This window comes from Oncorhynchus nerka, linkage group LG5 (genome assembly GCF_034236695.1).
Source record: "Oncorhynchus nerka isolate Pitt River linkage group LG5, Oner_Uvic_2.0, whole genome shotgun sequence".
NCBI classification, from domain to species: domain Eukaryota; kingdom Metazoa; phylum Chordata; class Actinopteri; order Salmoniformes; family Salmonidae; genus Oncorhynchus; species Oncorhynchus nerka.
The window spans coordinates 65864492-65892237 of NC_088400.1; the positions used below are offsets into that span (position 1 = coordinate 65864492).

Consider the following 27746-nt stretch of genomic DNA (forward strand, 5'->3'; position numbering starts at 1 on the left):
ACAATAATACAGCATATATTTTGGCTGCTATTCAGCAGAACATAACCCGCGGCAGCGCAGGCGGTTGTTGTAATGCGCATATTCTCAACAACCTGAGCCCGTTGCAGACACACAATGATGGATTAGAAATACAAGAGAGGAGATATTCATTCAGCCAACCAACCCACTGCAATTTTGCGCGGAGTGCAGAGGTGCAGCATCGAACAGCATTGTGTTTTTACGTAGTGGGGAGTTGTCTCCAGCCCCCTGGGGATGTACACGTCATCAGAACATAAGGGAAAAACCTAAATGTGTGCAGTAGAGGGTTAGCTACTGTAGATATTTGTGGGCTAAAAGGAAACAGACTGATATTTATTTTATTACGTTTGTTTGGCAGGGACAATGCACAACAAAAACATAGGCTGTCTCAGCGCACCAAATATGTCGCACCAGATAACGACCCCAAGCACACAGCCAAGACAACGCAGGAGTGGCTTCAGGACAAGTCTCAATGTCCTTGAGTGGCCCAGCCAGAGCCCAGACTTGAACCCGATCGAACATCTCCGGAGACCTGAATATAGCTGTGCAGCGATGCTCCCCATCCAACCTGACAAGAGCTTGAGAGGATCTGCAGAGGAGAATGGGAGAAACTCCCCAAATAAGCTTGTAGCATCATACCCAAGACAACTTGACACTAATCACCGCCAAAAGGTGATTCAACAAAGTACTGAGTAACGGGGTCTGAATCTTACGTAAATGTGATATAAATATACTTTAACATTTGCAAAAACTTCTAAAAACCTGTTTTTGCTTTGTCATTATAGGGTATTCTGTGTAGATTGAGGGAAAGAAAACAATGTAATACATTTTAGAACAAGGCTGTAATGTAACAAAATGTGGAAAAAGTCAAGTGGTCTGAATACTTTCCAAATGCACTGTAAGACGAAAAAGTAGCCTACAAGTGGATATCGAACAACTTAAGACTTTCCTCTACGCTGAATTTCCAGCTATTTTGCTATAACGCCGCATCTGACACAGAACAGGCGTCGGATAAATTCCCAACGATTTCACAAGTTATGCTATTTTTGCAGTATTGTGATCTTTGAGCAGTATGAGCTGTTTTCAGTGTCAATGAGGGTCCCAAGACAAGACACCAACGTTGAGTTGGCCTGTTTTTTAAATGATTGCTTTCTAATCAAATCTAACAGTCCTAAGTGAGTTTTTTTCACACAAAACTTGCTTAGTTCATAGAACAAGTTTAAATGAACTGAATTTCTAAGCAGAACAATACTAGCATGAGAATCATACACTAAAGTCACACTCATTTGTCATTACCTCTGAAATCAATCAATAAAGGAATAAGGCACCAAACACTTGGTTTTTGAAAGCTGTATTCTTTATTTACTGTAATAAGAGACATAACACTGCGTTGAAGAATAAATAGGAGGAAAAAGCAACACTTACCTGTAGGGAATCCTAATAAAAACAGTTGGAATGAGGTAACACTGAAGAGCAATGTTAATGTTGTTGTTTTGAACCAGTTTTCTGGTCTCATATCTGCAGCATGTAGAGCGAGTGCACCTGGGGAACAGAGGGAGACAATGACATAATTAAAACCACCTCCACACCAGTCGACCTATCCCAACCCAGGAAAACCTCTACAGATAGAAATACATTGTATAGATTAGAACAGGGCAGCAGGTAGCCTACTGAGAGAGTTGGGCCAGTAACCACAAGGTTGCTGGTTTGAATCCCAGAGACTAGGTGAAAAACCTGTCAATGTGCCCTTGAGCAAGGCACTCAACTCTAATTCCTCCTGTAAGTTGCTCTGGATAAGAGTGTCTGCTAAATGACTCAAATGTAACATATGGTTGTCTGTCATTAGATGAGTAAATCATGTCAGCTCTTCTCATTAACTTCGATGTTGATCTGAAATGGTCACTGTTTCACCTCACTGAATATATCCCCTGATATTACACTAGGATGAAAACCAGCTGCCTTCAAGGAGCATAGTTGTGCACCCATGGGGTTGTTTCAATACCGGACCTCCATCCGTAAAACAGGCCATCATTATTACTTGTTATATTGATATGTCAATTGGCTTATGATGAGTACTGATAGATGAGGTTCATTTACTAAGTAGATCAGGGTTTCCCAAACTCGGTCCTGGGACCCCCTCTGGGTGCACGTTTTGTAGATGACAAACACATATCGATAGAGAAAATTGTGTGTGTGTGTGTGTGTGTGTCAGACAGATGCAATACGAAACTCCATGTGGACATGCTTTAGTGAAACAGGACAAATCAGACCCACCCTTTAGAATGACACAGTGCTGCGGCCTTGAGATGTGCGAGATGGTCGCCAGGTAATATCCACTTGAAGGACAAGCATCCATTCATTGACTCACTTATTAATTCATCCTCCATTCTACTAATACACAGTGGATTCCACCAAGTGGATTGGTAGTATGTCATGTCACAGAGGACAATGAAACAACATTCATTCAGGATACTAATGACAGGTGTATGTTGTAAGGACTGTTGTGTTAAACAGAACAGATGGCCCTAAAGCAGTGTTTGTCAGTCCTGCTGCTAGGCAACCAACAAGCTACAGAAATGCTGTTATTTCATCAATACTAGTGGCATGTCAACAGACAACATTTAGAAGTCTTCACAGGTCCAACAGGCCTGAAATATTGAGATCTGACCAGAGACCCGAGCGGGTTCTAAATTCAGACTTTTGACTCAGATCTGATAATTGTCACGGTCTCAGGTACGTGCAATTGAAAATGATTTACCGACCAGAACCGATGAGAACTATCCAAGCTTGTTATGTGTCAGCCAATTGCAACTCAATAAAAATGTATAGCTTATGTATAGCTGAAACTGGGTTCGGCTGCTCACCTCACACGTGCCTTCTGATGTGGAGACAGAGAGAGCGAGTGAAAGGAGCCTTGGCCTAGGTTAGGACAGTCACGAAATTGTCAGCCGGTGATTGTCAAGCAAATAACTGTCGGTCTCAAGGTAATTGACAGTTAATTAACATGAACACATTTAGCATCTCCTGTTTTCAACATATAGCCTACAATTTTAAAAAGTCAAATAAATCCATGTAACAGCCTACACCTTCACAATAAATCCATGTAACATAGCCTACACCTTCACAATAAATCCATGTAACATAGCCTACACCTTCACAATAAATCCATGTAACATAGCCTACACCTTCACAATAAATCCATGTAACAGCCTACACCTTCACAATAAATCCATGTAACATAGCCTACACCTTCACAATAAATCCATGTAACATAGCCTACACCTTCACAATAAATCCATGTAACATAGCCTACACCTTCACAATAAATCCATTATTTATTTTAGACAGGTCTAAAGAAGCATGATATGAAGAAAATGTCTATTTCAGAAGAAAATAATAGCATACTCTGAGTTGTCCTTTTGTTAGGTCCTGATCTGGCTATGCCAGATGGTTATGGGCTACACTAGTTCCTTTAGCAGACAAGATTTGCTTATAATTCTGTGGAATAGGCTGTACACACTCCAATAGTCTCTCATTCACAATTTGACAAGCACTTGATAATGCCGGCGGCATCCCCTTTGTGGCCGTAATGAACCCTAAAAAAATCCATGCCTTTTGCAGCCCAGAGTTTTGCGATGTGTCCTTATGAGTGTGCTGTGCAATCCGAAGCGGCTCTCAATCACATGATCAGGTCCTTCTTACAGGCTACAAGTGAAGACAGACACGTCGGGGACGCAATGCGCCCGTCCTTATCTAATTACGAGGTGCATATTGAAAGATATTGAAGAACTGTCCACATTTACTTTTCGTCAGCCAACAAGATGAGTAGGCCTAATGAACTGCAAAAGCACTAGCCTATGTCAATCTACTATCCCTCATAGTACAAAAGTTGACCTATTCTATTCAGTGCGAGAAATAAATGTTCCAAACAGTCTGGGACAGTTGTGGGATGCGATAGATCCTAAACGAATACAACCACTAGCATCAATTTTATTTATTTTTTCATGCAATGTGGCTGACATAACAGATCAGAGCATTTAGCTTAAAATGTTTATTAACTATTAGGCTATTTCTTCACATAAGCACAGCAATGCGCACATGGTAGTAGGTTATAAGCACGAATGTTCCATTAGTGGAAAACACCATTATCAAAAGTGACCGCAAATGCAATTATGCATGTAATGCTTTTATTAAAAAGGTGCATTTTTAATGGTGAAAATGATATTTCCCAAACTTGAAACTCATGCGCTGCTTATGTATGCCAGTTAGGCGCTACACCCTTTGTAAAGCAGATTAATGTGCTTCATTTTAAGATGTTATTTGGCCACTTTAGTTGTGACACAAACCTTATCAATACATATAGGCCTAAGGGCTATGAAATATGCTGGGCATCATTCACAAGTGATAATATATAATTCAAAATTGATAAGCTTATAATATTGTCATCCATCAGACTATTCTTGATTTATTCTTGTCTTTACATTTACTAAATAATGTGTGAATTTTTGGGGGATTTAGAATGGACCATTATCATGCATGTGTATCAAAACAGGGGCAGCAGGAAAAAAATACATGTCATCTATGCACTTAAATAACGAATGGAGGACACTTTTCCCTGTGGTTTATTTCATTCCAGCCAGGTACACTATACTGCTGTTGTAAAGAGAAGCAATGTGCTTAATATTAGGAAAGTTGAGAAATAAATATAGTAGGCCTAGCCTGTAGAAAGCTGATGGGATCCTCCTATTTTTATTAGCGGCCATCACTCTGTTTTGTCACTCAATTGCATAGCCTATAGCAAGGTTGCGCAACATGAGCGAATGGGCTTTCATGGGTGTTTTATTCGATTTGAACACATTTGCATTGATGTCAGAGTGATTAGAGGGACAATAGAGTGCGGAGTACCAGGCAGTTAGCACGTTTGGTAGGCTACTAATGACCAGCAGCACTATCAGAGCTTGGAGAAGCCTAATTACTTTGACTAAACGGTCATGTGGAATTTGACTGCCTTCATGACTTGTGACCGCGGTCACCACAACAGCCCTAGCCTAGGCTACTATTGATTGCGAAGATGGGAGGCCTTTTTCATTGACGTAAAATTAAAGTTAGAGGATTTTGATTAGGATCTCCATTAGCAACAAAGTATAGTATAGTGAAATTATTATTTTCGTACTGATTATAATTTGTTTTAGTATTGTATATTATTATTGCAAATAGTGTTTTGTTTCTTTGCCGAGACATTTTTGTTGGCTAAATTATGTTTGAACTGTCTTTTTTATTGTGTGGGCCTCCAAAAGGCACCCACCATTGTTGGTAATTACTGCAATATAAGCCTGTTCAAAACTTTAAACCAGTTTTGTTTCTTTCTGTTGAGACATTTGTTTTGGCCCAAATGACACTGAACAATATAAAACACAACATGCAACAATTCCAAAGACTTGAGTTACAGTTCATATAAGGAAATCAGTCAATTTAAATGAATTCATTAGGCCCTTATTTTACCTTTATTTAACTAGGCAAGTCAGTTAAGAACAAATTCTTATTTTCAATGACGGCCTAGGAACAGTGGGTTAACTGCCTGTTCAGGGGCAGAACAACAGATTTGTACCTTGTCAGCTCGGGGATTTGAACTTGCAACCTTCCGGTTACTAGTCCAATGCTCTAACCACTATGCTACCCTGCCACCCCATCTATGGATTTCACATGACTGGGAATACAGGTATGCATCGATTGGTCACAGATACCTTTAAAAAAATAATGTAGGGGAGTGGTTCAGAAAACCAGTCAGGATCTGGTGTGACCACCATTTGCCTCATGCAGCGTGACATCTCCTTTGCATAGAGTTTATCAGGCCGTTGATTGTGGCTGTGGAATGTTGTCCCACTTCTCTTCAATGGCTGTGCAAAGTTGCTGGTTATTGGCCGGAACTGGAACAGACTGTCGTACACGTTGATCCGGACTTCCAGAGCATCCCAAACATGCTCAATATGTGACACGTCTGTTAGGTCTGAAGGTCACTTTAGAATTAGGACATTTTCAGCTTCCAGGAATTGTGTACATATCCTTGCGACATGGAGTGTGCATTATCATTCTGAAACATGAGGTGATTGCGGCGGATGAATGGCACGACAATGGGCCTCAGGATCTCGTCACGGTATCTCTGTGGATGCAAATTGCTATAGATGAAATGCAATTGTGTTCATTGTCCATAGCTTATGCCTGCCCATACCATAACCCCACCGGCACCATGGGTTACTCTGTTCACAACATTGACATCAGCAAACTGCTCACCCACACGACATCATGCTGTCTGCCACCTGTCCAGTGCAGTTGAAACCGGGATTCATCCGTGAAGAGCACACTTTTCCAGCGTGCCAGTGGCCATCGAAGGTGAGCATTTGACACTGAAGTCGGTTACGATGCCGAACTGCAGTCAGGTCAAGACCCTGGTGAGGACGACGAGCATTCAGATGAGCTTGTGCAGACAGTTTGTTCAGAAATTCTTCGGTTGTGCAAACACACACTTATTGGCTATCTGGGTGGCTGGTCTCAGACGATCCTGCAGTTGAAGAAGCTGGATGTGGAGGTCCTGGGCTGGCGTGGTCACACGTGGTCTGCGGTTGTGAGGCCGGTTGGACGTACTGCCAAATTCTCTAAAACGGAGGCCTCATATGGTAGAGAAATGAACATTCAATTCTCTGGCAACAGCTCTGATGGACATTCCTGCAGTCAGCATGACATAAGACTACCAAAATCACAAATTATCTTTTTGAAGGACATACCATTAAATCTGCCCCCACTCCCTTTCAAACATGTGTAAGTGTAAGTCATTATCACTCAACACATCCTCCCCACTCGCTCAATCATACAAATATCCACACACAGTATAGTCCTGTATGCTACGTTATATTGTCAAAGTCAGAAGAGTTACAGATCGAAAAGCATTGTTTAGAACAGACATTCTCTGTAAGGTGTAATGGGGAACAGTGTCAGCTCTACACATTACATTTCTATCAGCAACATTCTAAACATTGCAGCACCACAGAATACACCTAGTCCAAAAATCTAAATTTAATGTCTTAAGATGTTGCAAGATATGAGAGATCTCTGAATTAAAAAAACTGGCCAACAAACATAATTAAACATATATACTATATTGAAAATCATGATTTACATTAAATACTTAATGATGGATGGACACTAATTCCTTCACCAGTTGCATTCACTAATCTGTGGTGGGTTTATCTGAGTTCTAGTTAGACACCCATACATAGTTACACACACAAAAGTATGTGGACACCCCTTCAAATGAGTGGATTTGGCTATTTCAGCCACACCCATTGCGGACAGCTGTATAAAAAAAAATCGAGCACACAGCCATGCAATCTCCATAGACAAATATTGGTAGTAGAATGGCCTTACTGAAGAGCTCAGTGACTTTCAACGTGGCACTGTAATAGGATGCCACCTTTCCAAAAAGTTAGTTTGTCAAATTTCTGCCCTGCTAGAGTTGCCCCGGTCAACTGTAAGTGCTGTTATTGTGAAGTGGAAATGTCTAGGAGCAACAATGGCTCAGCCACGAAGTGGTAGGCCACACAAGCTCCCAGAACGGGATAGCCGAGTGCTGAAGCATGTAGAAATTGTCTGCAACACTCACTACAGAGTTCCAAACTGTTCGTCGGGAGCTTCATGAAATGGGTTTCCATGGACGAGCAGCCGCACAAAAGCCTAAGATCACCATGCGCAATGCCAAGCGTTGGCTGGAGTGATGTAAAGCTCGCCGCCATTGAACTCTGGAGCAGTGGAAACGCATTCTCTGGAGTGATGAATCACGTTTCACCATCTGGCAGTCCGACGGACAAATCTGGGTTTGGTGGATGTCAGGAGAACACTACCTGCCCCAATGCATAGTGTCAACTGTAAAGTTTGGTGGACTAAGAATAATGGTCTGGTGCTGTTTTGCATGGTTCGGTCTAGGCTCCTTATTTCCAGTGAAGGGAAATCTTATTGCTGCAGCATATAATGACATTCTAGACGATTCTATGCTTCCAACTTTATGGCAACAGTTTGGGGATGGCATACCAGTAAAGGTTTATCTTTTTAGAAATATATATATATATATAAATATATATATTTGATAACCTGAAAAATCGGGAGTGTGTCCTACTTACAAAGCAGTAGACTTCAACTGTGAGAGACGGAATCTAAAACAAATATCCAGAAAATCACATTGTATGATTTTTAAGTAATTAATTAGCATTTTATTGCATGACATAAGTATTTGATCACCTACCAACCAGTAAGAATTCCAGCTTTCACAGACCTATTAGTTTTTCTTTAAGAAGTCCTCCTGTTCTCCACTCATTACCTGTATTAACTGCACCTGTTTTAAATCGTTACCTGTATAAAAGACACCGGTCCACACAATCAAACAGACTCCAACCTCTCCACAATGGCCAAGACCAGAGAGCTGTGTAAGGACACCAGGGCTAAATTGTAGACCTGCACAAGGCTGGGATGTGCTACAGGACAATAGGCAAGCAGCTTGGTGTGAAGGCAACAACTGTTGGCGCAATTATTCGAAAATGGAAGAAGTTCAAGATGACGGTCAATCACCCTCGGTCTGGGGCTCCATGCAAGATCTCACCTCGTGGGGCATCAATGACCATGAGGAAGGTGAGGGATCAGCCCAGAACTACACGGCAGGACCTGGTCAATGACCTGAAGAGAGCTGGGACCACAGTCTCAAAGAAAACCATTAGTAACATACTACGCCGTCATGGATTAAAATCCTGCAGGGCACGCAAGGTCCCCCCTGCTCAAGCCAGCGCATGTCCAGGCCCGTCTGAAGTTTGCCAATGACCATCTGGATGAACCAGAGGAGGAATGGGAGAAGGTCATGTGGTCTGACGAGACAAAAATAGCTTTTTGGTCTAAACTCCACTCGCTGTGTTTGGAGGAAGAAGAAGGATGAGTACAACCCCAAGAACACCATCCCAACCGTGAAGCATGGAGGTGGAAACATCATTCTTTGGGGATGCTTTTCTGCAAAGGGGACAGGACAACTGCACTGTATTAAGGGGGGGATGGATGGGGCAATGTATTGCGAGATCTTGGCCAACAACCTCCTTCCCTCAGTAAGAGCATTGAAGATGGGTCGTGGCTGGGTCTTCGAGCATGACAAGACCTGAAACACACAGCCAGGGCAACTAAGGTGTGGCGCCGTAAGTAGCATCTCAAGGTCCTGGAGTGGCCTAGCCAGTCTCCAGACATGAACCCAATAGAAAATCTTTGGAGGGAGCTGAAAGTCCGTGTTGCCCAGCAACAGCCCCAAAATATCACTGCTCTAGTGATCTGCATGGAGGAATGGGCCAAAATACCAGCAACAGTGTGTGAAAACCTTGTGAAGACTTACAGAAAGCGTTTGACCTCTGTCATTGCCAACAAAGGGTATATAACAAAGTATTGAGATAAACTTTTGTTATTGACCAAATACTTATTTTCCACCATAATTGGCAAATAAATTCATTAAAAATCCTACAATGTGATTTTCTGGATTTTTTTCCTCATTTTGTCTGTCATAGTTAAATTACAGGCCACTCATCTTTTTAAGTGGGAGAACTTGCACAATTGGTGGCTGACTAAATACTTTTTTGCCCCACTGTATGTCATGCAATAAAATGCTAATGAATTACTTAAAAATCATACAAATGTAAGATTTAGATTCCGTCTCTCACAGTTGAAGTGTACCTATGATAAAAATTAGACCTCTACATGCTTTGTAAGTAGGAAAACCTGCAAAATCGGCAGTGTATCAAATACTTGTTCTCCCCACTGTATATATACTAAAAGCTTCATTGTTAGATTGTTTTAACTACTCCTATAGAAATGGTAGTCTGTCAGGTACTCAGCAGGAAGGTCTGATTTCACTAATTACTAAAACAAGACCCAGATGGCAAATATAAAGATTCAGTTTTTTTTAGACTGTAGGCCCCTTACACTTAAAATGTTGTGATGCAAAAATACTAGCGAAATGCATAGCACTCAGAATTAAAGAGGTTTTTACCAGGTATTGCTCAGCCTGATCAGGCAGGTTTATTTTTACATGGACGATACATTGGAGATAATATACGACAACTACTAGAAATAATAGAACATCATGAAATATCTAAGAAACCAGGCCTGGTATTTATAGCAGATTTTGAAAAGGCCTTTGATAAAGACTGGATTTGTAAAATTTTGGTGACTCTCTTATAAAATGGGTAAAAGTCATGTATAGTAACACCAGGTGTAAAATAGTAAATAGTGGCTACTTACGAGAGTTTTGAATTGCCAAGAGAAGTTAAACAAGGGTGTTCGCTGTCACCATATCTATTCATTATGGCCATCGAAATGCTAGCTATTAAAATCAGATCCAATAACAACATTAGGGGATTAGAAATCCAATGCTTAAAAACAAAGGTGCCCATGTATGCCGATGACTCAAGTGGTATATTAAGTCCGCAAGCTACATTTTTCTGGACTAAAACCTAATTGTGTACAATATTACATATTGGATTTTCAAAAATACAACTTTTACATTACCCTGCAGTTTACCTATACAATTGGCTGACGGTGAAGTTGACATACTTGGTATTCATATGACAAAAGATATGAGCCCTCCACAATGAATTTCAATAGAAGAAAAAAAATAGACAAGATCCTGCAACCATGGAGAGGAAAATACCTGTCTTTATGGAAAAATTGCCTTGATTAACTCGGTTTACTCACTTACGGCGCTGCCTACTCCTGATGATTTGTTTTTCAAATCATATGAGCAAAAAATATTTTGCTTTATCTGGGACGCTAAACCAGACAAAATAAAGCATATAATTAATAGGGTGGGTTGAGATTATTAAATATAAAAATCACTAAACCACTCTAAAAGCTTCACCTGTTCAAAAGTTTTACTTGAACCCTAAATGGTTCTCAAGTAGATTAAGAAAAGCTCATCCAATATTTAAAAAGCATTTTTGCAGATAGCCATGTCTCATTTTCAATTAATTGAAAATTAACCTTTTTTTTTCTAAATCTCTCTTTTTCAATCAAGCATTGCAGAGCTGACTACAATTTCATCCCCCTGAAAATATGTAATATTTGTTCTAACCAATATTATGGCTGAACTAAAAATGTGCTGGTTGTCAAAATACCTGTATTTATGGGAAAATTGTATTTTGTTCTTAAAGTATATTGTAAATTGGAATGGTAGTTGTGTCTTTCATAGAGTTATCAGAATTGTACAAGGTCTGCTCAATCCAAGAGTACAAGCAACTGATTACAGCGTTACCCCAAAAACAGAGAAGGCGGGTGGCAGCAGGAGGTGGTAGGGAACTTATCTGTCTGCCCAATATAAAAACTGGCAGAAGAATAAAAACAGAACAAATAGGAAAGTATACCAGTTTCATTTGAAGACCAGGATGTTGACAACTGTGCCATACAGATTGCAAAATAGTTGGGAAGACATTTTTTGATATACCGATTCCATGGTACAGGGTGTTTAAGTCGATTTTTAAAACAACGCAAGATTCAAGACTTCAAGCTTATACAGAATTCTTGCCACCAACAAAACGTTGAATATTTGGGGCATAAAATCATTGAAGCTCTGCAGATTTTGTTGTGAGGATACAGAATCAATAGACAATTTATTTCGGTATTGCCCTCAGGAAGCCTGTTTCTGGTCTCAGGTTCAGGAATGGCTGAAAATACACATTGATCTGGGTCCCTGTTTTTGGCCTTATGGGAGATCTGTTGACGTGCCCTTGAGCAGGGCGTTGACCCTGTGTCATCCTGAATGGGAGTCTGTTGGATGACCGTTATGGTGTAGTTGTTGAGCGGCTTCACTGCAAGTATATTGTATGTTTTGGATATTCAATCAAAATAAATACATTTGAGGAAGGCCCTTTCCTGTTTCAGCATGACAATGCCCCTGTGCATGAAGCGAGGTCCATACATAAATGGTTTGTCGAGATCGGTGTGAAGAACTTGACAGGCCTGCAGAGCCCTGACCTCAACCCCATCAAACACCTTGGGATGAATTGGAACGCCGACTGCGAGCCAGGCATAATCGCCCAATATCAGTGACCCACCTCACAAATGCTCATGGCTGAATGGATGCAAGTCCCCACAGCAATGTTCCAAAATTTAGTGGAAAGCCTTCCTAGAAGCTGTTATAGCAGCAAAGGGGGACCAACTCCATATTAAATGCCCATGATTTTGGAATGAGATGTTCGATGAGGTGTCCACATACTTGGCATGTAGTGTAGTTACAGCTCCACCTGAATATACTTACCTGAAATATAATGCAAATGTTGTTACACATCACAAAGACTTTCCTCACCCAACACTCACTCAAGACAAGCACATGATTCTTCACACACGGCAACACAAATTCTCTTGCTCGAGTACAGAGGTAAGTGCACGAGTATGGGATATTCAAATGTCATGTTAATTAACATGATATTACAAAAGTTTGTCTAATGTTGAGTTAATTAAAATACAAGAAACTTTAAATATACAGAAAAAGAATGAGAAATGACTAACAAAATGTTGAGTTGCCTATTGGTTCAAATTAAACTCCAGTGTATTGATCAGAGTATCCGATATGGGTATTCTGCCTGCTTGAGGATCAATACACCCAATAGTGTTGTACCGATACCAGTATCACAATACTACGATACCAGATTTTCCTTGGCAAAAAAGAAACACGAAGCAGACTAAACTCTATGGTCCTTTAAAACCTAGCTTTGTAAAATATTGTGTGCTATAGCTAAACAAATGTGACTCTGGGAGAATCTAAAAATATCTAGGTTGGCTGCAAAATAGTTTTTGTTTGTTTTTTTACTTCAATCAACTTAGTATTCACAAAATGGCATTTCACAGTTTTATTGCAGTTAGTCAAACAACTACTACAGGATGCAATGTACCGGAAATACATTTCATGGACGGGAGGAAATCAAAGTAAGCTAACCATTGCAGAGGCAATGCAGGTCTTCACTTGTTACTAGGATCTACTGAAAACAACAATAACAGGAGGATAGGATACTGATAGCAAAAAGCAAGAAAAGACACCATACAGAAGTTTATAAGCCATCTACAGACCTGCCTACATCAAGATACATCACAGTTAATATTGGCCTAAACCTTAACTACAGACCTGACTACATCAAGATACATCGCAGTTGATATTGGCCTTTGGCGGCCAACATTGAAGATTTGTGTTTTTGCGTCAACATTGGGCCTGGCTTGTGATAATGATATATATATTTTTTCCCCTCAGTCAACATTCGGGACACATGAAGAAGCTGAGGGAAATAATCAGCCCAAATTAAAAGAACAAAAACAAACATTTGACGAGAAAAGAAATCAGTTATTTTACATAATGAGAAAGGAAAAGCAAGAGATCCAAATATTGAGCCTTGGGGTACACCGTTGAAAAAATGTCAACATAACACAATCAGTATCTGCGACGTTTGTTGTTAGGCCCTTCATAGTTTCCCACAACAGGGATTCCCCTCCCGAAGCCTGCTGGCCCCCCCACTGCAGGTCCAGGCCCTGCCCCCATAAGCCCGGCCCCCACTGCCTGTTGCTGCTGAGGGGACTCGACACCTGGATGGCCACTCATAGGGGACGAACCGATCTGATTAGGAGCCCCCTGGGGGAACCTATCGTTGCGCAGCTACAATATAAAGGGATAGGGTTGGAGATATGAGAAGTCCAGATGCAGAAGAATCAGATGGGAGGGATATTCAATAACAATGTTCGTTTTGGCGAGGCAATGAGAAGGCGTTCCGAACGTCAAAGTAGGCAAGCAGAGGAGTTCCGGGCAGAGTCAGAAGAGGGAGAGAGGAATCAGTCCATTAGTTATGGGTGCAGAGCTGATATAAGCTATGAGAATCCCTTTCCTAAACCGCACTAACCTCATGATGTGAACAGTGAAGTCAGGGGAGTAAATGTTATTATTAACCTCAATTTGCTAATCACCACCAAGGGATACTATCACAATGGTAGGGGAAAAGATGCCAGAAAAGACCAGCTGGATGAGATATCTGTACCATAAACTATTAAAAGCAAAGTCACTGGCAAAACACCTTGGAATGTAATATCCATAAGCAGCATCTAAATAGCCTCTGGCATCTCCTCTCACCACTGGTTAAAACCTGAAAACAATACACTGCAGTTTCTATTCAGCACCAAGGGTTGAGCAGGTTAAGGAGAGTGAATTATTGAGAGAGAAATTGAAAAGAGGTTGAGAGTAAGCGCCCATCTTAGCGCATACATTACCATGGCTCCATTGTCTGGCATCATGTTTGGTGCGCCCATGTTTGGAGTTCCCTCGGGGCCCATGGCTCCGGCCCTTCCGCTCATGCCTATGCCAATCATTTGAGGGGGTCCCTGGTTTACACTGGCCCCGGCAACAGAGGCGGGGTTAAACCCATCTACACGCAAAACAACGTAGCATCGTTTGGTCACACTGGAAGTAAACCCCACCCATCACACCCCGTGTGCACTGTTTGTTGTTGTAGAGTGGTGTAAAAATCTCTCAGGGCTGACAGAGCTAGCTAACGTTGGTTGTTGGTCACACAAGCAATGCCAATTATGTAGGTGTCAAATTTTCGTTTCCTAGTTTGATAGGGAAAAATAAGTCAATATTGAGCCCGGTGGTACACAATTGAAAACATATCAAATTTTGCTAGTCTGTGGTGAGATATCCATATCGATATATACACTGAACCAAAAATTAAATGAAACATGTAAAATGTTGGTCCCATGTAACATGAGCTGGGGGCCTGATTAATTTTTCAATTGACTGATTTCCTTCTATGAACTGTAACTCGGTTAAATATTTGAAATATTTGCATATTACATTTATTTTTTGTTTAGTGTATATATAAAACCCTTTTAAAAACATACATCATTTGTTGATGATTTCATATGGCAGGTTAACAGTCTACAGCACCTGTAATCATTAGGCTATGACTTAAAATTGGTCAAGTTGTATTAATATATAAGCTGAACAACCAAAAACCAACGTTAGCAGATAGATGCCTACAACAGACTATTTACAGGGCATTGGGAACAGGAGCAGTGTATCATACCATTAAATCAACAGAGCAAGAGTTACAGTAAAATAGCAATGTGGGACAAGCTGTGAGAGGCCCTCAGATAGTCTGGATGAATTTCCGATTTCAGGCGAAAGAACGACATCACCCAGTTCTGCTTCTAGGTTAAAAACCGTGACTGCACATCACCGTTGCCAGATACTCAACCCCGGACCCAAATCCCCATTCACAGCCATATGACACAGGTCTTTGAGAACACTGTCAAATCATCAGTAGGATGACAAGTCATTTAATAAATACATTTTTTTATTAAGATAGAAAATGTTGCATCAACTACCAATGGAAACACGAGTAAAGAGTTCATTATGCTTTCTAGGTACTAAATGAGACAGCTGTATTAGTTATGAATTGACCCCACCCACCCACACTGCTGGAAATGAAAAGATGATCAACTATTTCCTAGATGGTATTTGTACACAGAAATGATACTGCAAACCCCCCCCCAAATAAAAATAATCCACCATCTCATTGAACAACGTACGGCATTATGTTTGTAAGTAGTAAACATACACACACATCAAATGTAAATACAAACAAAGGGATAGGTTTATTCTAAGCTTGTAGATAAGAAATGTTTACCAACTGTTGGATTGGTGGCTACTGCTGATACAAAATATTTGCTAAAAAACCCTCAAGCTAGAAATGTTTATTCAGTTTGGGCCTCATCTATTGTTCGAATCAGGTAACCTTCCACATGTGTGGCACGGTAAATAAGTAGGTCTGTAGAACGAGCAAAAGTGAAGTTGAATAAAACATTAAGGACTAAAGAAAACAATGGTTTCCTTCAACCAGTTGACTAAATAACAAATGACCTGATAACGAAAAGATCATAAGTAGAAGTCATCATGTAAAATTCACACTAAAAAAAGGTAAATGTGACTTTCTACAAATTGATGTACTCAGTTTCTCCACACAAATCGGGGGTAAAAACAAAAGAAATCCCATGACTGAAATTTAAGTCCATTTCAGTTCGACTGCAAAACTCCTTTTTCATGAAAATAGAAAAGGCATGGCCATCATTACTTGTCAGGAAAGATGATCATTTTGTACATGTATTAAAACTGAGTTACACCATTTAGTCATACATATCTATACACTGAAATAATCGTGGAGGGGTTAAAGCAAAGGATTACTGCAAAGTGATCGATAACTTTAACCCCTCCACGATTATTTCAGTCTCACAATCCCCCAAAACACACTTACACCCTAGTCACTCTCACTCACATATCTAATCAGAGACACAAAAACATAATTAGCATGTTCTCGGACCATGCCACATGAGCATATTTCCCCCAGTAGTATTAGTACTTCAGTACACACAGTATGTAGGTGATGTGCAGCCCCGGGTTACAATCATGAAGTGGTGAAGGAGCCACCATGAGCCTCACACAGCCCGTCCCGTTCAGAGCCTCACAATATATCTTTAGCCCTGCTCCAGGCCCTTTAATGTCTGCCGACCTGAAGGAACTAGCCAGGTGCACACAATATGGCGGAGGCTCCACCTAGCCTTCTTAGGGGGGAACTTCTGCCTTATGGCTGGGGCGGCAAAACTCCAGTACCTTTCCTCAAATTCCCAGGCTTTCCAGGAATCCCAGTCCCTGGGAATTGAGAAAGTTACCAGAATTTCACAAACACAGCCATATGGCCAACACCTTCCCAGTTCCTTTAGATCTGTAGACACCGAAAGGGGGAGGGGTTAGTTCATTGTTGTTTATGGACCAGTCAGTGCTGAGTCATCGTTATGACCCTACCTCCCATATTAATGGCTCCACGAGGGCCCAGTTCACCCATTCTCATTTCCTGTTCTCTCTGGAAGAAGTGAAGAAGAGTGGTGCACCCGTAAACCTTGTGGACAATAACTACTAGGACCATTAGGACATGTGTAGGATGATTCCTCACACATCACAACACTCACACAGATATACAGTGGGGCAAAAAAGTATTTAGTCAGTCACCAATTGCGCAAGTTCTCCCACTTAAAAAGATAAGAGATGCCTGTCATTGTCATCATAGGTACACTTCAACTATGACAGACAAAATGAGAAGAAAAAAAATCCAGAAAATCACATTGTAGGATTTTTAATGAATTTATTTGCAAATGATGGTGGAAAATAAGTATTTGGTCACCTACAAACAAGACAGATTTCTGGCTCTCACAGACCTGTAACTTCTTCTTTAAGAGGCTCCTCTGTCCTCCACTCGTTACCTGTATTAATGGCACCCGTTTGAACTTGTTATCAGTATAAAAGACACCTGTCCACAACCTCAAACAGTCACACTCCAAACTCCACTATGGCCAAGACCAAAAAGCTGTCAAAGGACACCAGAAACAAAATTGTAGACCTGCACCAGGCTGGGAAGACTGAATCTGCAATAGGTAAGCAGCTTGGTTTGAAGAAATCAACTGTGGGAGCAATTATTAGGAAATGGAAGACATACAAGACCACTGATAATCTCCCTTGATCTGGGGCTCCACGCAAGATCTCACCCCGTGGGGTCAAAATGATCACAAGAACGGTGAGCAAAAATCCCAGAAGCACACGGGGGGACCTAGTGAATGACCGGCAGAGAGCTGGGACCAAAGTAACAAAGCCTACCATCAGTAACACACTACGCCGCCAGGGACTCAAATCATGCAGTGCCAGACGTGTCCCCCTGCTTAAGCCAGTACATTTCCAGGCCCATCTGAAGTTTGCTAGAGAGCATTTGGATGATCCAGAAGAATATTGGGAGAATGTCATATGGTCAGGTGAAACCAAAATATAACTTTTTGGTAAAAACTCAACTCGTCGTGTTTGGAGGACAAAGAATGCCGAGTTGCATCCAAAGAACACCATACCTACTGTGAAGCATGGGGGGTGGAAACATCATGCTTTGGGGCTGTTTTTCTGCAAAGGGACCAGGACGACTGATCCGTGTAAAGGAAAGAATGAATGGGGCCATGTATCGTGAGATTTTGAGTGAAAACCTCCTTCCATCAGCACGGGCATTGAAGATGAAACGTGGCTGGGTCTTTCAGCATGACAATGATCCCAAACACACTGCCCGGGCAACGTCCTGTAGTGGCCTAGCCAGTCTCCAGATCTCAACACCATAGAAAATATTTGGAGGGAGTTGAAAGTCCATTGTGCCCAGCAACAGCCCCAAAACATCACTGCTCTAGAGGAGATCTGCATGGAGGAATGGGCCAAAATACCAGCAAGTGTGTGAAAACCTTGTGAAGACTTACAGAAAACATTTGACCTCTGTCATTGCCAACAAAGGGTATATAACAAAGTATTGAGATAAACTTTTGTTATTGACCAAAAACTTATTTTCCACCATAATTTGCAAATAAACCCATTAAAAATCCAACAATGTGATTTTCTGGAATTTTCTCTCTCTCATTTTGTCTGTCATAGTTGAAGTGTACCCATGATGAAAATTACAGGCCTCTCATCTTTTTAAGTGGGAGAACTTGCACAATTGGTGGCTGACTAAATACTTTTTTGCCTCACTGTATAAGCAACAGCCAGGGAATAAGGTTAATAATGTTCTCCCAGCTGTGATAGAAAAAGTCCTGAAGGAGGAGTTACAAAAGCTGTGTGTGGAATGATACTGTATTGGATATGTAAGAATTTAGTGAGAGAGGAACACATACGGAATGATAATCTGAGGTCCTAGGTTTGCTTAACAAGTTACCTATGTGTCCAGTATGGATTCTCAAGGTCCATCTAAAAAGGTCAATATCAGTCTGTATGTGATGAGCATATAACTTAATGTGGGCCAATCCAAAATATAACATGGATTTAGTCCAAAGTTGATCAAACACTGAAGTGACCTTGTTGTGGTCATTTCAGCCTAATAGAGGAATAAGGGTTACTGATAAATATGCAAGAGAAAAGATAGAGAAGTAGATAAATCCCCAAATCCCCTCCACACATTGATGTTCAGACAACCTAAACATTAGTAAACACAAATATATATGTACTCTACACAAATGCACAAATGAAGCTGTACAAAGCACACACATTATCAACACTGACCTCCCCTCACACACACACACACACACACACTCACATAAAATATCTTATCATAAAGGACATGCAATAAACATGCCCCCACTCTCTCTCACACACACACCTGTAAGTACACAACATTATCACTCAACCCCCCCCCCCCCCCAAAACACTCGCACAGACACAAATAATATGCAAGTACACTCAACATCCTCCTAACTCGCTCACTCACACCATCATACAAATATGATACACATACAGTATAGTCCTGTGTGCTACGTTATATTGTCAACGTCAGACGCGTTACAGATAGAAAAGCATTGTTTAGAACAGACATGCTCTGTAACGTGTAACAGTGGCAGCTCTACACATTGCATTTCTACCAGCAACATTCTAAACATTGCAGAACCACAGAATACACCTCCTGGTCCAAAATGTCTTAAGATACGTTGTCAAATCTGAGTTTCCTGTGAATTTTAAACTGGCCAGCTAAAACAAAGTAAACATGGGTAAATAGTACATATATTATATATTCCATATTAATATACTATATTTCAAATCATGTTACATTTAAATAGTTAATGAGGGATGGACACTAAAAACGAAATCCTTCACCGGTTGCATTCACTCATCTGTAGTGGGACAAATTGGGTTCTAGTTGTATAGTTACAGCTCCACCTGAATATACTTACCCGGAATACAATGCAAATGTTCCACATTGAAGATCGAATACTTCCATCACACATACTTGCACACAACACTCCCTCAAGACAAGCTCATTAAGTAGTTTAAGTACACACACAGAAACAAACACAGAAACAAATTCAAATCACAGACAAACACACACAGCAACAAATTCTCACACACACTCTCTCTCTCGTCTCTGTTGAGTACAGAGGTAAGTGCAGTACGGGATATTAAAATGTCAGGTTAATTAACAGGACGTGACAGTATTACAAAAGTTTGTCATCTATAATGTTGAGTTAATTAAATGCAAGAAACTTTAAAGGAAAAAGAATGAGAACTGTTAAACGAGAAACAAAACAAAATACAGTATTTGTTAAATCTTGAGCATTGATCAGAATATCTGATATAGGTATTTTGCCTGGAACAATTTTCACACAAATGTTTATGGATAAAAACTCCCTAAAGTACAGTATGCACTACTACTAAACATTTTTATGTTTTAACTAGAAGGTAATTATCAATTATCAAAAATTGTGGGACTTGCTTTAGGTCATTGAAAGTATTTTTGTGGTAGTTGAGGAAATGTAAAACATTTTACTTAAGTGAAGAATTATAGCCAAAGTTAAATGATAAAATATCTAGTCTGATAAGCCCATACTACCAAAGCCCATACTATGATAGACAACTATAAAAACCTTATTACTTTGGCGTGTGGGGGAGTTAGATCACATATTTCATCACAAATACACTCAGACTACAACATTTTTACTCATAAGGAATTAGAAAAGTTGTAGGCTATAATTAGGGGTGATGAATATGTTACACCTAGTGGTGTAAGTTTAGAAGTTTGTTAGTGTTAAATTTAAGTCTGGTGTAGTAGAGGGCGCGACTGATTTATAAATAGTGAATAGTAGCCTTCGGTGGGAGACTAGGTAGTATAGTAAGTAGCCCAGAAGTACTAGTAGCAGTAGTCTACATTGCAGTAGTGACTGTTTTAGATAGGTAGGCCATAGGTTAGCTAGAGTAAGTGTTATAATTTGATTTTGCTGTTCTGATTTCAGATTTGAAGTTTTTATGAAAGTAGTCAAAAGTTTGTAAAATCGAAGAGATAGTAGTTGATGCGGTTCCTAAAACAGCTGTATAGTTTGATTGTTAGAAGATAATTCCGTTCCCAATTTCAGATTTGAATAGCAGAGAAGACCAATATTTAATATCCTCTAAGTTTTGTCTAAATTGTTGGGAAAGTGTTCAAGTAGCTGATGTGTAAAAAGTCACCTTGTTTTACAAAGTTTTTAAGAAGGACAAAAAGTTGAATAATTTAAAAAGTATATATGCAGGGCTTCCCGAGTGGCGTAGCGGTCTAAGGCACTGCATCGTAGTGCTAGAGGTGTCACTACAGACCCTGGTTTGATCCCGGGCTGTATCACATAACTGGTCGTGATCGGAAATCCCATAGGGCGGCGCACAATTGGCCCAGCGTCGTCCGGGTTAGGGGGAGTGTTTGACCGGGGGAACTTCATTTGGCTATTCGCGCTCTAGCGACTACTTGTGGTGGACCGGGCGCCTGCAGGCTGACCTCGGTCGTCAGGTGAACGGTGTTTCCTCCAACACACTGGTGCGCCTGGCTTCCGGACTAAGCTGTTGGGGGTTAAGAAGCGCGGTTTGGCAGGTCTTGTTTCAGACGATGCATGACTCGACCTTCGCCTCCGGAGCCCGTTGGGGAGTTGCAGCGATGAGACAAGATCAAAATTGGGGAGAAAAGGGCGGGGGGGGGGGGGGGGGGGGTAAAATAACTTTAAAAAATTGGTATATATGCTATGAAAAAACCTGTATGCAAGCAACTTAATCCAGACCAGTCTACACATTTTTACATTTGAATGGTATTTCTATCTGATAAAGTGTTAGAGTAGTGTACTACATAATAACCATAAGTCTGTTTTTTAACAATATTTAAAGCGAAGACTGTTGCTAGTGCCACTGATAATAGTAGGCCTACATATACTGTAACCATGTGTATGTTTTACACGAGCACAACTTTGGCACACTGGATGACGGACACATTGAATACAAATTGATAGATCTTTAAAAGTTCTATTATTGCCAGACACTTCTGACTTCTAAGTTGTAGTTCAGCTTTGCCTTGTGGACTTCTATTCAACCATCCCTTTTGGTTTTCATTCCTCGGTCGATAGCACATTAAGTTAGGGGATGGAGCATCATTTTATTTTTTAAACTTGCACTCGTCTTTTCCTACTAGGACTGACATTGCTGATCACTACTTTAATTGTGGAAAAATGTACTTACTACGACTGATATGTGGCTGTCTCACCTAGCTTTCTTACAATGAATGCACTAAGTCGCTCTGGATGAGAGCATCTGCTAAATGACTAAAATGTCAATCTAAAAGGAGGGAGACAAAGTGTGTTAGGTATACGTGTTGTTCTAAAGTGTGTGTGAGGATGCAAGCATGTTCTGAGATTGCCGCCAGTCTAACCCCCCCCCCCCCCCCCAAGACTAATGGTAAAGGGTAACGACAATAGATCTAAGTTAATCCTTGTGCGGGTTGTTTAAGGTTAAGCTGTAAGAGTTGCTCCTATGCAACAGTTACATGCTAAGAGTAGGGTAAGGGTGGCTGTAACAGCAGAGGGTGCTTTGTACGATATTTCCAGCCGGTCCTCTTTCTCTACGGCCTCTCAACACACAATAGAAACAGAGAAGAAAAGTTATTATGCAGCAACATCATAAGACACATCACATCCACAGGCATGCAGTAATATAAGTGCACCAAGGGCTAGGTAGATAAACACATGTTTCCTGAGAATGTCAGTATGTTTCCCAACCCATGATCACAGAGTTGCAATGATGAAAAAGTTGACTGGAGACTGTTGAAGTTCTGAAAATTGGGACCAAGACATAGGCCTGAAATGAAAGATTAAAATCCACCCCCAAAAAGCCGATGACAGATTCCTCAACTCTTTGCCTGTGTGTTTTTGTCAAGTGAATAGATAAAGATACCAAAGGACACAGCATTTGCACAGTGGCCATTTCTAGACATGCCATTAAAATTTTAACAGATTGACATTCAAGTTACCCTATCGCCTTCATGGAAAAACTAACTATTCTGAGGACTCTCTCTGGAAGTGAAGTTACTCTCATCTGGAACACACTCAAGCATCACAAATGAGCATTGTGGTGAAAGGGTCTGTCAATCATTAGCCTCTCCCCTCTTAACGTTCCCACAAGAAAGCCAAGCTGTCGGTTACAGGATCTAAATGACTTCAGACAACTCATCAGAGATAGAGCAGTATTGTGTTCAAGCAGGTGTCCCTCACCCATACTACTTTAGTAAAATAGGTGTTGAAAACCCAGGTAAATACAACAGACATTTGAATTGATGACATACGTATAACGTGGGACAGCTACATGGTGTTTTATGTCGCTGGCTGTGAGGATAGTATTGTGGATACACTGCTTAGAAGGGCTGCTACTGCTGGACATCAGTTTGGTGAGAAAAATACACCCTGAAAACCACAGTAAAACAACGATGAACCAATATGAAAACCTCATCGGCCTTTCTCTTTTGGTTTTAGCAGATCTGAAGAAACCAGATGGGTGTAAACAAGATGGTGGCTGTCAGCTGCTACCCTAAGCCCATTGGAAGGTTAGGTTGAGCAATCGCTGCACTACTTACACCTATCAGTCCCGTAAGAAGAATGAATAGTGGCTTGAGGCCAATTTCAGATCAGGGTAGCATCTTCCAAGCGAAAGTCTTTGGAAGATACCAAAACCAAACCTAGAGCCCTGTTAGACTTTCACTTACAGGACTACGGTACACTATGTTCATCTGTAGTTACCTAGAAAATATATGCTCCTATAGTGATATGACACTAAAAGGACAGAATTCTGGTATGCTTTAGGAATGGGTATTCAAAATTATTTTACTATTCAAATAATATCATCACTTATATTTTCCAGATCTCCGGATAGTGGAAAAATGCACATGCACATGGCAGAGGTAAACAGAGGAGATACTGCGTTTCCGCTAGTTTGGCTAACAGCAACAGCGAAAGAGAAGTCTGATTTCCGCCGTGATAGAACTGATTCTGCTACGAAAAAGGTTTTCTGGTGAGTGTTTTGCATTGATCTGTGTCAGGTATAGTGGAAACTCTGTCAAGGGAGTGCCGGTCATTGCTATTTGAAGTGGGGGAAATGGCATACCGAGTCGGGGCAGCCTGGAGGGCTAAATACCCAGCAGTAGCTCAACGCACCGCTATAGAAACTACATTCAAAGGTTTGTTGTTTAATTCAATTAAGAATTTCAAATGTCCTGGTATTTCTTTGTAGATAAAAAAATATCACAAGGATGACGTCATATAGACAAAGATTTTTCATCGTTAAAATAGGTCTAAACAAATAAATATGTATCTAAAATAATTAACACTCAGGTAATTGAAAACTAACATTCGGTCGGATATCCGGGTATTTAATTAACCGTGCCTGTCCCTAGTATGCTTGATCATCATCAGTGTGACGTAGAGTGGTAGGACTGTTAGGCATCTTTTCTCAGCACCCAACATGATCGATGGACCCGAAAAATCCCTATCATATGCGAGAATGTTCTCAAAATCCCCATATAAAACGCAGACCCTCAGCAGAATCGTGTGAATGAACGTGTGAACACTGCTTCTCTGAATTGAAGAAGAAAAAAGTGTGATAGTTTGTGTATTCAGAAACCTAGAAATGAGTGATACTGACTGTACTGATGTGAATGTCTATGTTGGCTGTGTGTGTGTTCTCCAAGTGTATTCACACTCTTCATGAAGTTAGGCTTGAACCGGTCTGACCTGTGTGTGCATGTTTGTGTGTCTGTCCGGTGAACTCACGGTGTCCGCATAGTTTGGCTTGAAGCCGCCCGGTTGGCGTCTCAACTCTTCCTGCTCTCGATGGCGCTGCATCATCTCCTCCTCCTGCCTACGCCTCTCCTCATGTCTACAAACAGGAAAGAACGTTTAACACACTCACTTCTGACTTTCCTTGTGACGAGTAGAAAATAGAGTGGGAGGTACACACACACACGTACGTACCTCATCTCTATATTCTTGCGTTTCTGCAGCTCCTGGTTGCGAAGCTCCTCCAGGCGTCTCAGCTCCTCTTGACGCCTCATCAGGTCTGAGAAAGAGAAGATGAGAGAAATATGGGTTGGCTTGGTATTACATCAGGTCTGAGGAGGGGTTGGCTTGGTATTACATCAGGTCTGAGAGAAAGGGGTTGGCTTGGAATTACATCAGGTCTGAGAGGAGGGGTTGGTTTGGTATTACATCAGGTCTGAGAGGAGGGGTTGGCTTGGTATTACATCAGGTCTGAGAGGAGGGGTTGGCTTGGTATTACATCAGGTCTGAGAGAAAGGGGTTGGCTTGGAATTACATCAGGTCTGAGAGGAGGGGTTGGCTTGGTATTACATCAGGTCTGAGAGAAAGGGGTTGGCTTGGTATTACATCAGGTCTGAGAGAAAGAGGTTGGCTTGGTATTACATCAGGTCTGAGAGAAAGGGGTTGGCTTGGTATTACACCAGGTCTGAGAGAAAGGGGTTGGCTTGGTATTACATCAGGTCTGAGAGAACGGGGTTGGCTTGGTATTACACCAGGTCTGAGAGAAAGGGGTTGGCTTGGTATTACATCAGGTCTGAGAGAACGGGGTTGGCTTGGTATCAGGTCTGAGAGAACAGGGTTGGCTTGGTATTACATCAGGTCTGAGAGAACAGGGTTGGCTTGGTATTAATGTTTTTTTGTATTCACACGTGACAGTTTCTGACAACACTTGAAGTAGGCCTATGGCTATGTCTGCTAATGTTGAATATGCGCACAACACAAAAGGTAACATGTTAACTTTGTCCTTGAGAAGTGAGCGTCTTCCTCGGTGTGTGTGAGAGGTTCCTCAGTGTGTGTGTGAGAGGTTCCTCAGTGTGTGTGTGAGAGGTTCCTCAGTGTGTGTGTGAGAGGTTCCTCAGTGTGTGTACCTTGTCTCATCATCATGAGCTGATGCTCGTGCTTGGCGGCCTCCATCTCTTGCTCCAGCTTCTCCTTTGCCTCTCGGATGTTGCGCTCAACCTGGTCTCTCTGCTGCTTTTCCATCTCGTCCAGGGCCTTCCAGCGGGACGAGTACTCAAACTCAAATGTCCCCGGCTGGGCAAACCGTGGGGGGTGCTCCCTCTCCCTGGAGAGACAGGGAGGAGAGGGGTTAGTGGCTGGACTAAGACCTGCAGGGAGACCATGAGGAAAGTGGAACGGTGCACACACACACTGACAGGCAAGTGAATAAATCAACAAATTCATACTGGTTAGATAAAGAAGTCCGGTTGTCAAGACTGGTACAGAGAGTAAAACTCCCAATAGGAGATTGTGTGTATAACGTACTTGTGGTAGTGTACAGATTTCACAAGCAATTTCTCTGGGAGTCCATCTTCTTCATCCAGCTGCTCAGTGGGTTCCACTATGGCAGGCCGAGGAGACCTGGAGACAACATGATGAGATGGGAGTATCACTCACACTGCTTGGAATTGATTTGGCGCATTTGGGTTATTTCGTAAACCAGGTAACTAAGTAAATGCAGTCGTTGGTTGTCTTACGCGGTGAGCAGAAGCGCCCCGTCAGCACAGCGATCCAGGGCTTTACGAGCACAAGGTTTGTTGGCAAACTCCACGAAGCCCTTCCCAGTGGGCCTTCCGCGATCGTCCACCACAACGATAGCCCTTTCCACAGGGCCGAACTCGGAAAAGGCCTCCTCAAGGAGCTCGTTGGAGACCACGGGCGAAAGGTTCCGCACCGTGAGGGCAGAGCCGTGCGTGGCGAAGCGGATCCGGATAGGTCGGTTCCCCAGCACTGTGCCGTCCAACTCTGCCTTGGCAATCTCTGCTAGGGTCCTGGTTTCCTAGAATACCAGGTCAAAGGTTAGGCTCGATTGATAGCAAACTTTCAAACGTTTTTTTTTATACAGCCTTGGTTGATTAATGAGAATTGCCACCTAGATAGTGTTACCATAAACTCTAGTCAAGTATGTTTCAAAGGGACCCGATGTATCAAGTAATGAATGGTTTCGGGTGGAGGAGTAGACTTAACAACTGGTCAGGCAAACCCATCCGCCTGAGTAATACATCGTTGCTAACTAACTAGGGGAAACAGATGGCTATCGATACTAATGCGGCCTAAACACCAACATTCAAAAGGAGCTTCCTTCACCACGGAGTTAGATATTACTGATTAACGTTACTCTAAAACGCAGTCTTACCAGTCGAATGAAGCCGAATCCTCGGTCTCGGTTGATAAACACCTCGTTAGCCTCGCCATACTTGGAAAACAGCTTTTTGAAATCATCCTCCGTGAGGTCTGTCGGGAGATTACCGATGAACAACCTACAGCGCTGCGTGAAGGTTTTCTCCCCGGGTCTCCTGAAACTCTTTATATCCAGCGTCATCTCCTGCGACTCTCCGGCTCCACCCTCCCCCTCTGCCGCAGGGCTGGCAGCCGTCGGCGGCTTTGGTGGTGGAGTTTTCCCATCCGCAACATTCGGCCTTCGCTCCATGCCTGGAGAGTCCATGTTGCGCTTTGTGTGCTGCTGCTGGTGGTACCGCTGCTGCTGGTGGTACTGCTGCTGCTGCTGAGGTTTCGGCGACGGTGCGTTGTTTTGAATGTTGATCTGTTTAAGATTTCGGTGAGCCATACTTAGAGCGAAGTAAATCCCTCACAATATGTATCCAGTAAGTATAGCTTTGAATGCGCAGAAATGTTTCAGAAACGAAGAAATCGTGCCTCCTTTCAGTCAACAGCCAGCGAAGTGCGGCTGTAATTCAAAATGGCGATGACTGCGCGCGCACCGTTGACGCGAGGTA

At 41.7% G+C, this 27746-nt stretch overlaps 1 protein-coding gene across 3 annotated transcripts; it reads right to left on the reverse strand.

The window, feature by feature from the left end:
* Positions 1-1353: 1353 nt before the first annotated feature.
* Positions 1354-27711, reverse strand: LOC115129838 (paraspeckle component 1-like). 3 transcript variants are annotated; one of them, XM_029660584.2, is made up of 9 exons: positions 27146-27711; positions 26487-26788; positions 26275-26370; positions 25878-26074; positions 24946-25030; positions 24745-24850; positions 16928-16985; positions 14338-14492; positions 12924-13732 (listed from the first exon to the last, which is right to left on the reverse strand). In XM_029660584.2, exons 1-9 carry the CDS (start codon positions 27575-27577, stop codon positions 13511-13513), a joined length of 1653 nt encoding a protein of 550 aa, XP_029516444.1. In that variant the 5' UTR covers positions 27578-27711; the 3' UTR covers positions 12924-13510. The 3 variants fall into 3 exon arrangements, with proteins under 3 accessions (XP_029516447.1, XP_029516444.1, XP_029516446.1); XM_029660587.2 differs by lacking the exons at positions 12924-13732; positions 14338-14492; positions 16928-16985 and adding an exon at positions 1354-1560; XM_029660586.2 differs by lacking the exons at positions 12924-13732; positions 16928-16985 and having other exon boundaries at positions 14365-14492.
* Between the last annotated feature and the right edge of the window lie 35 nt (positions 27712-27746).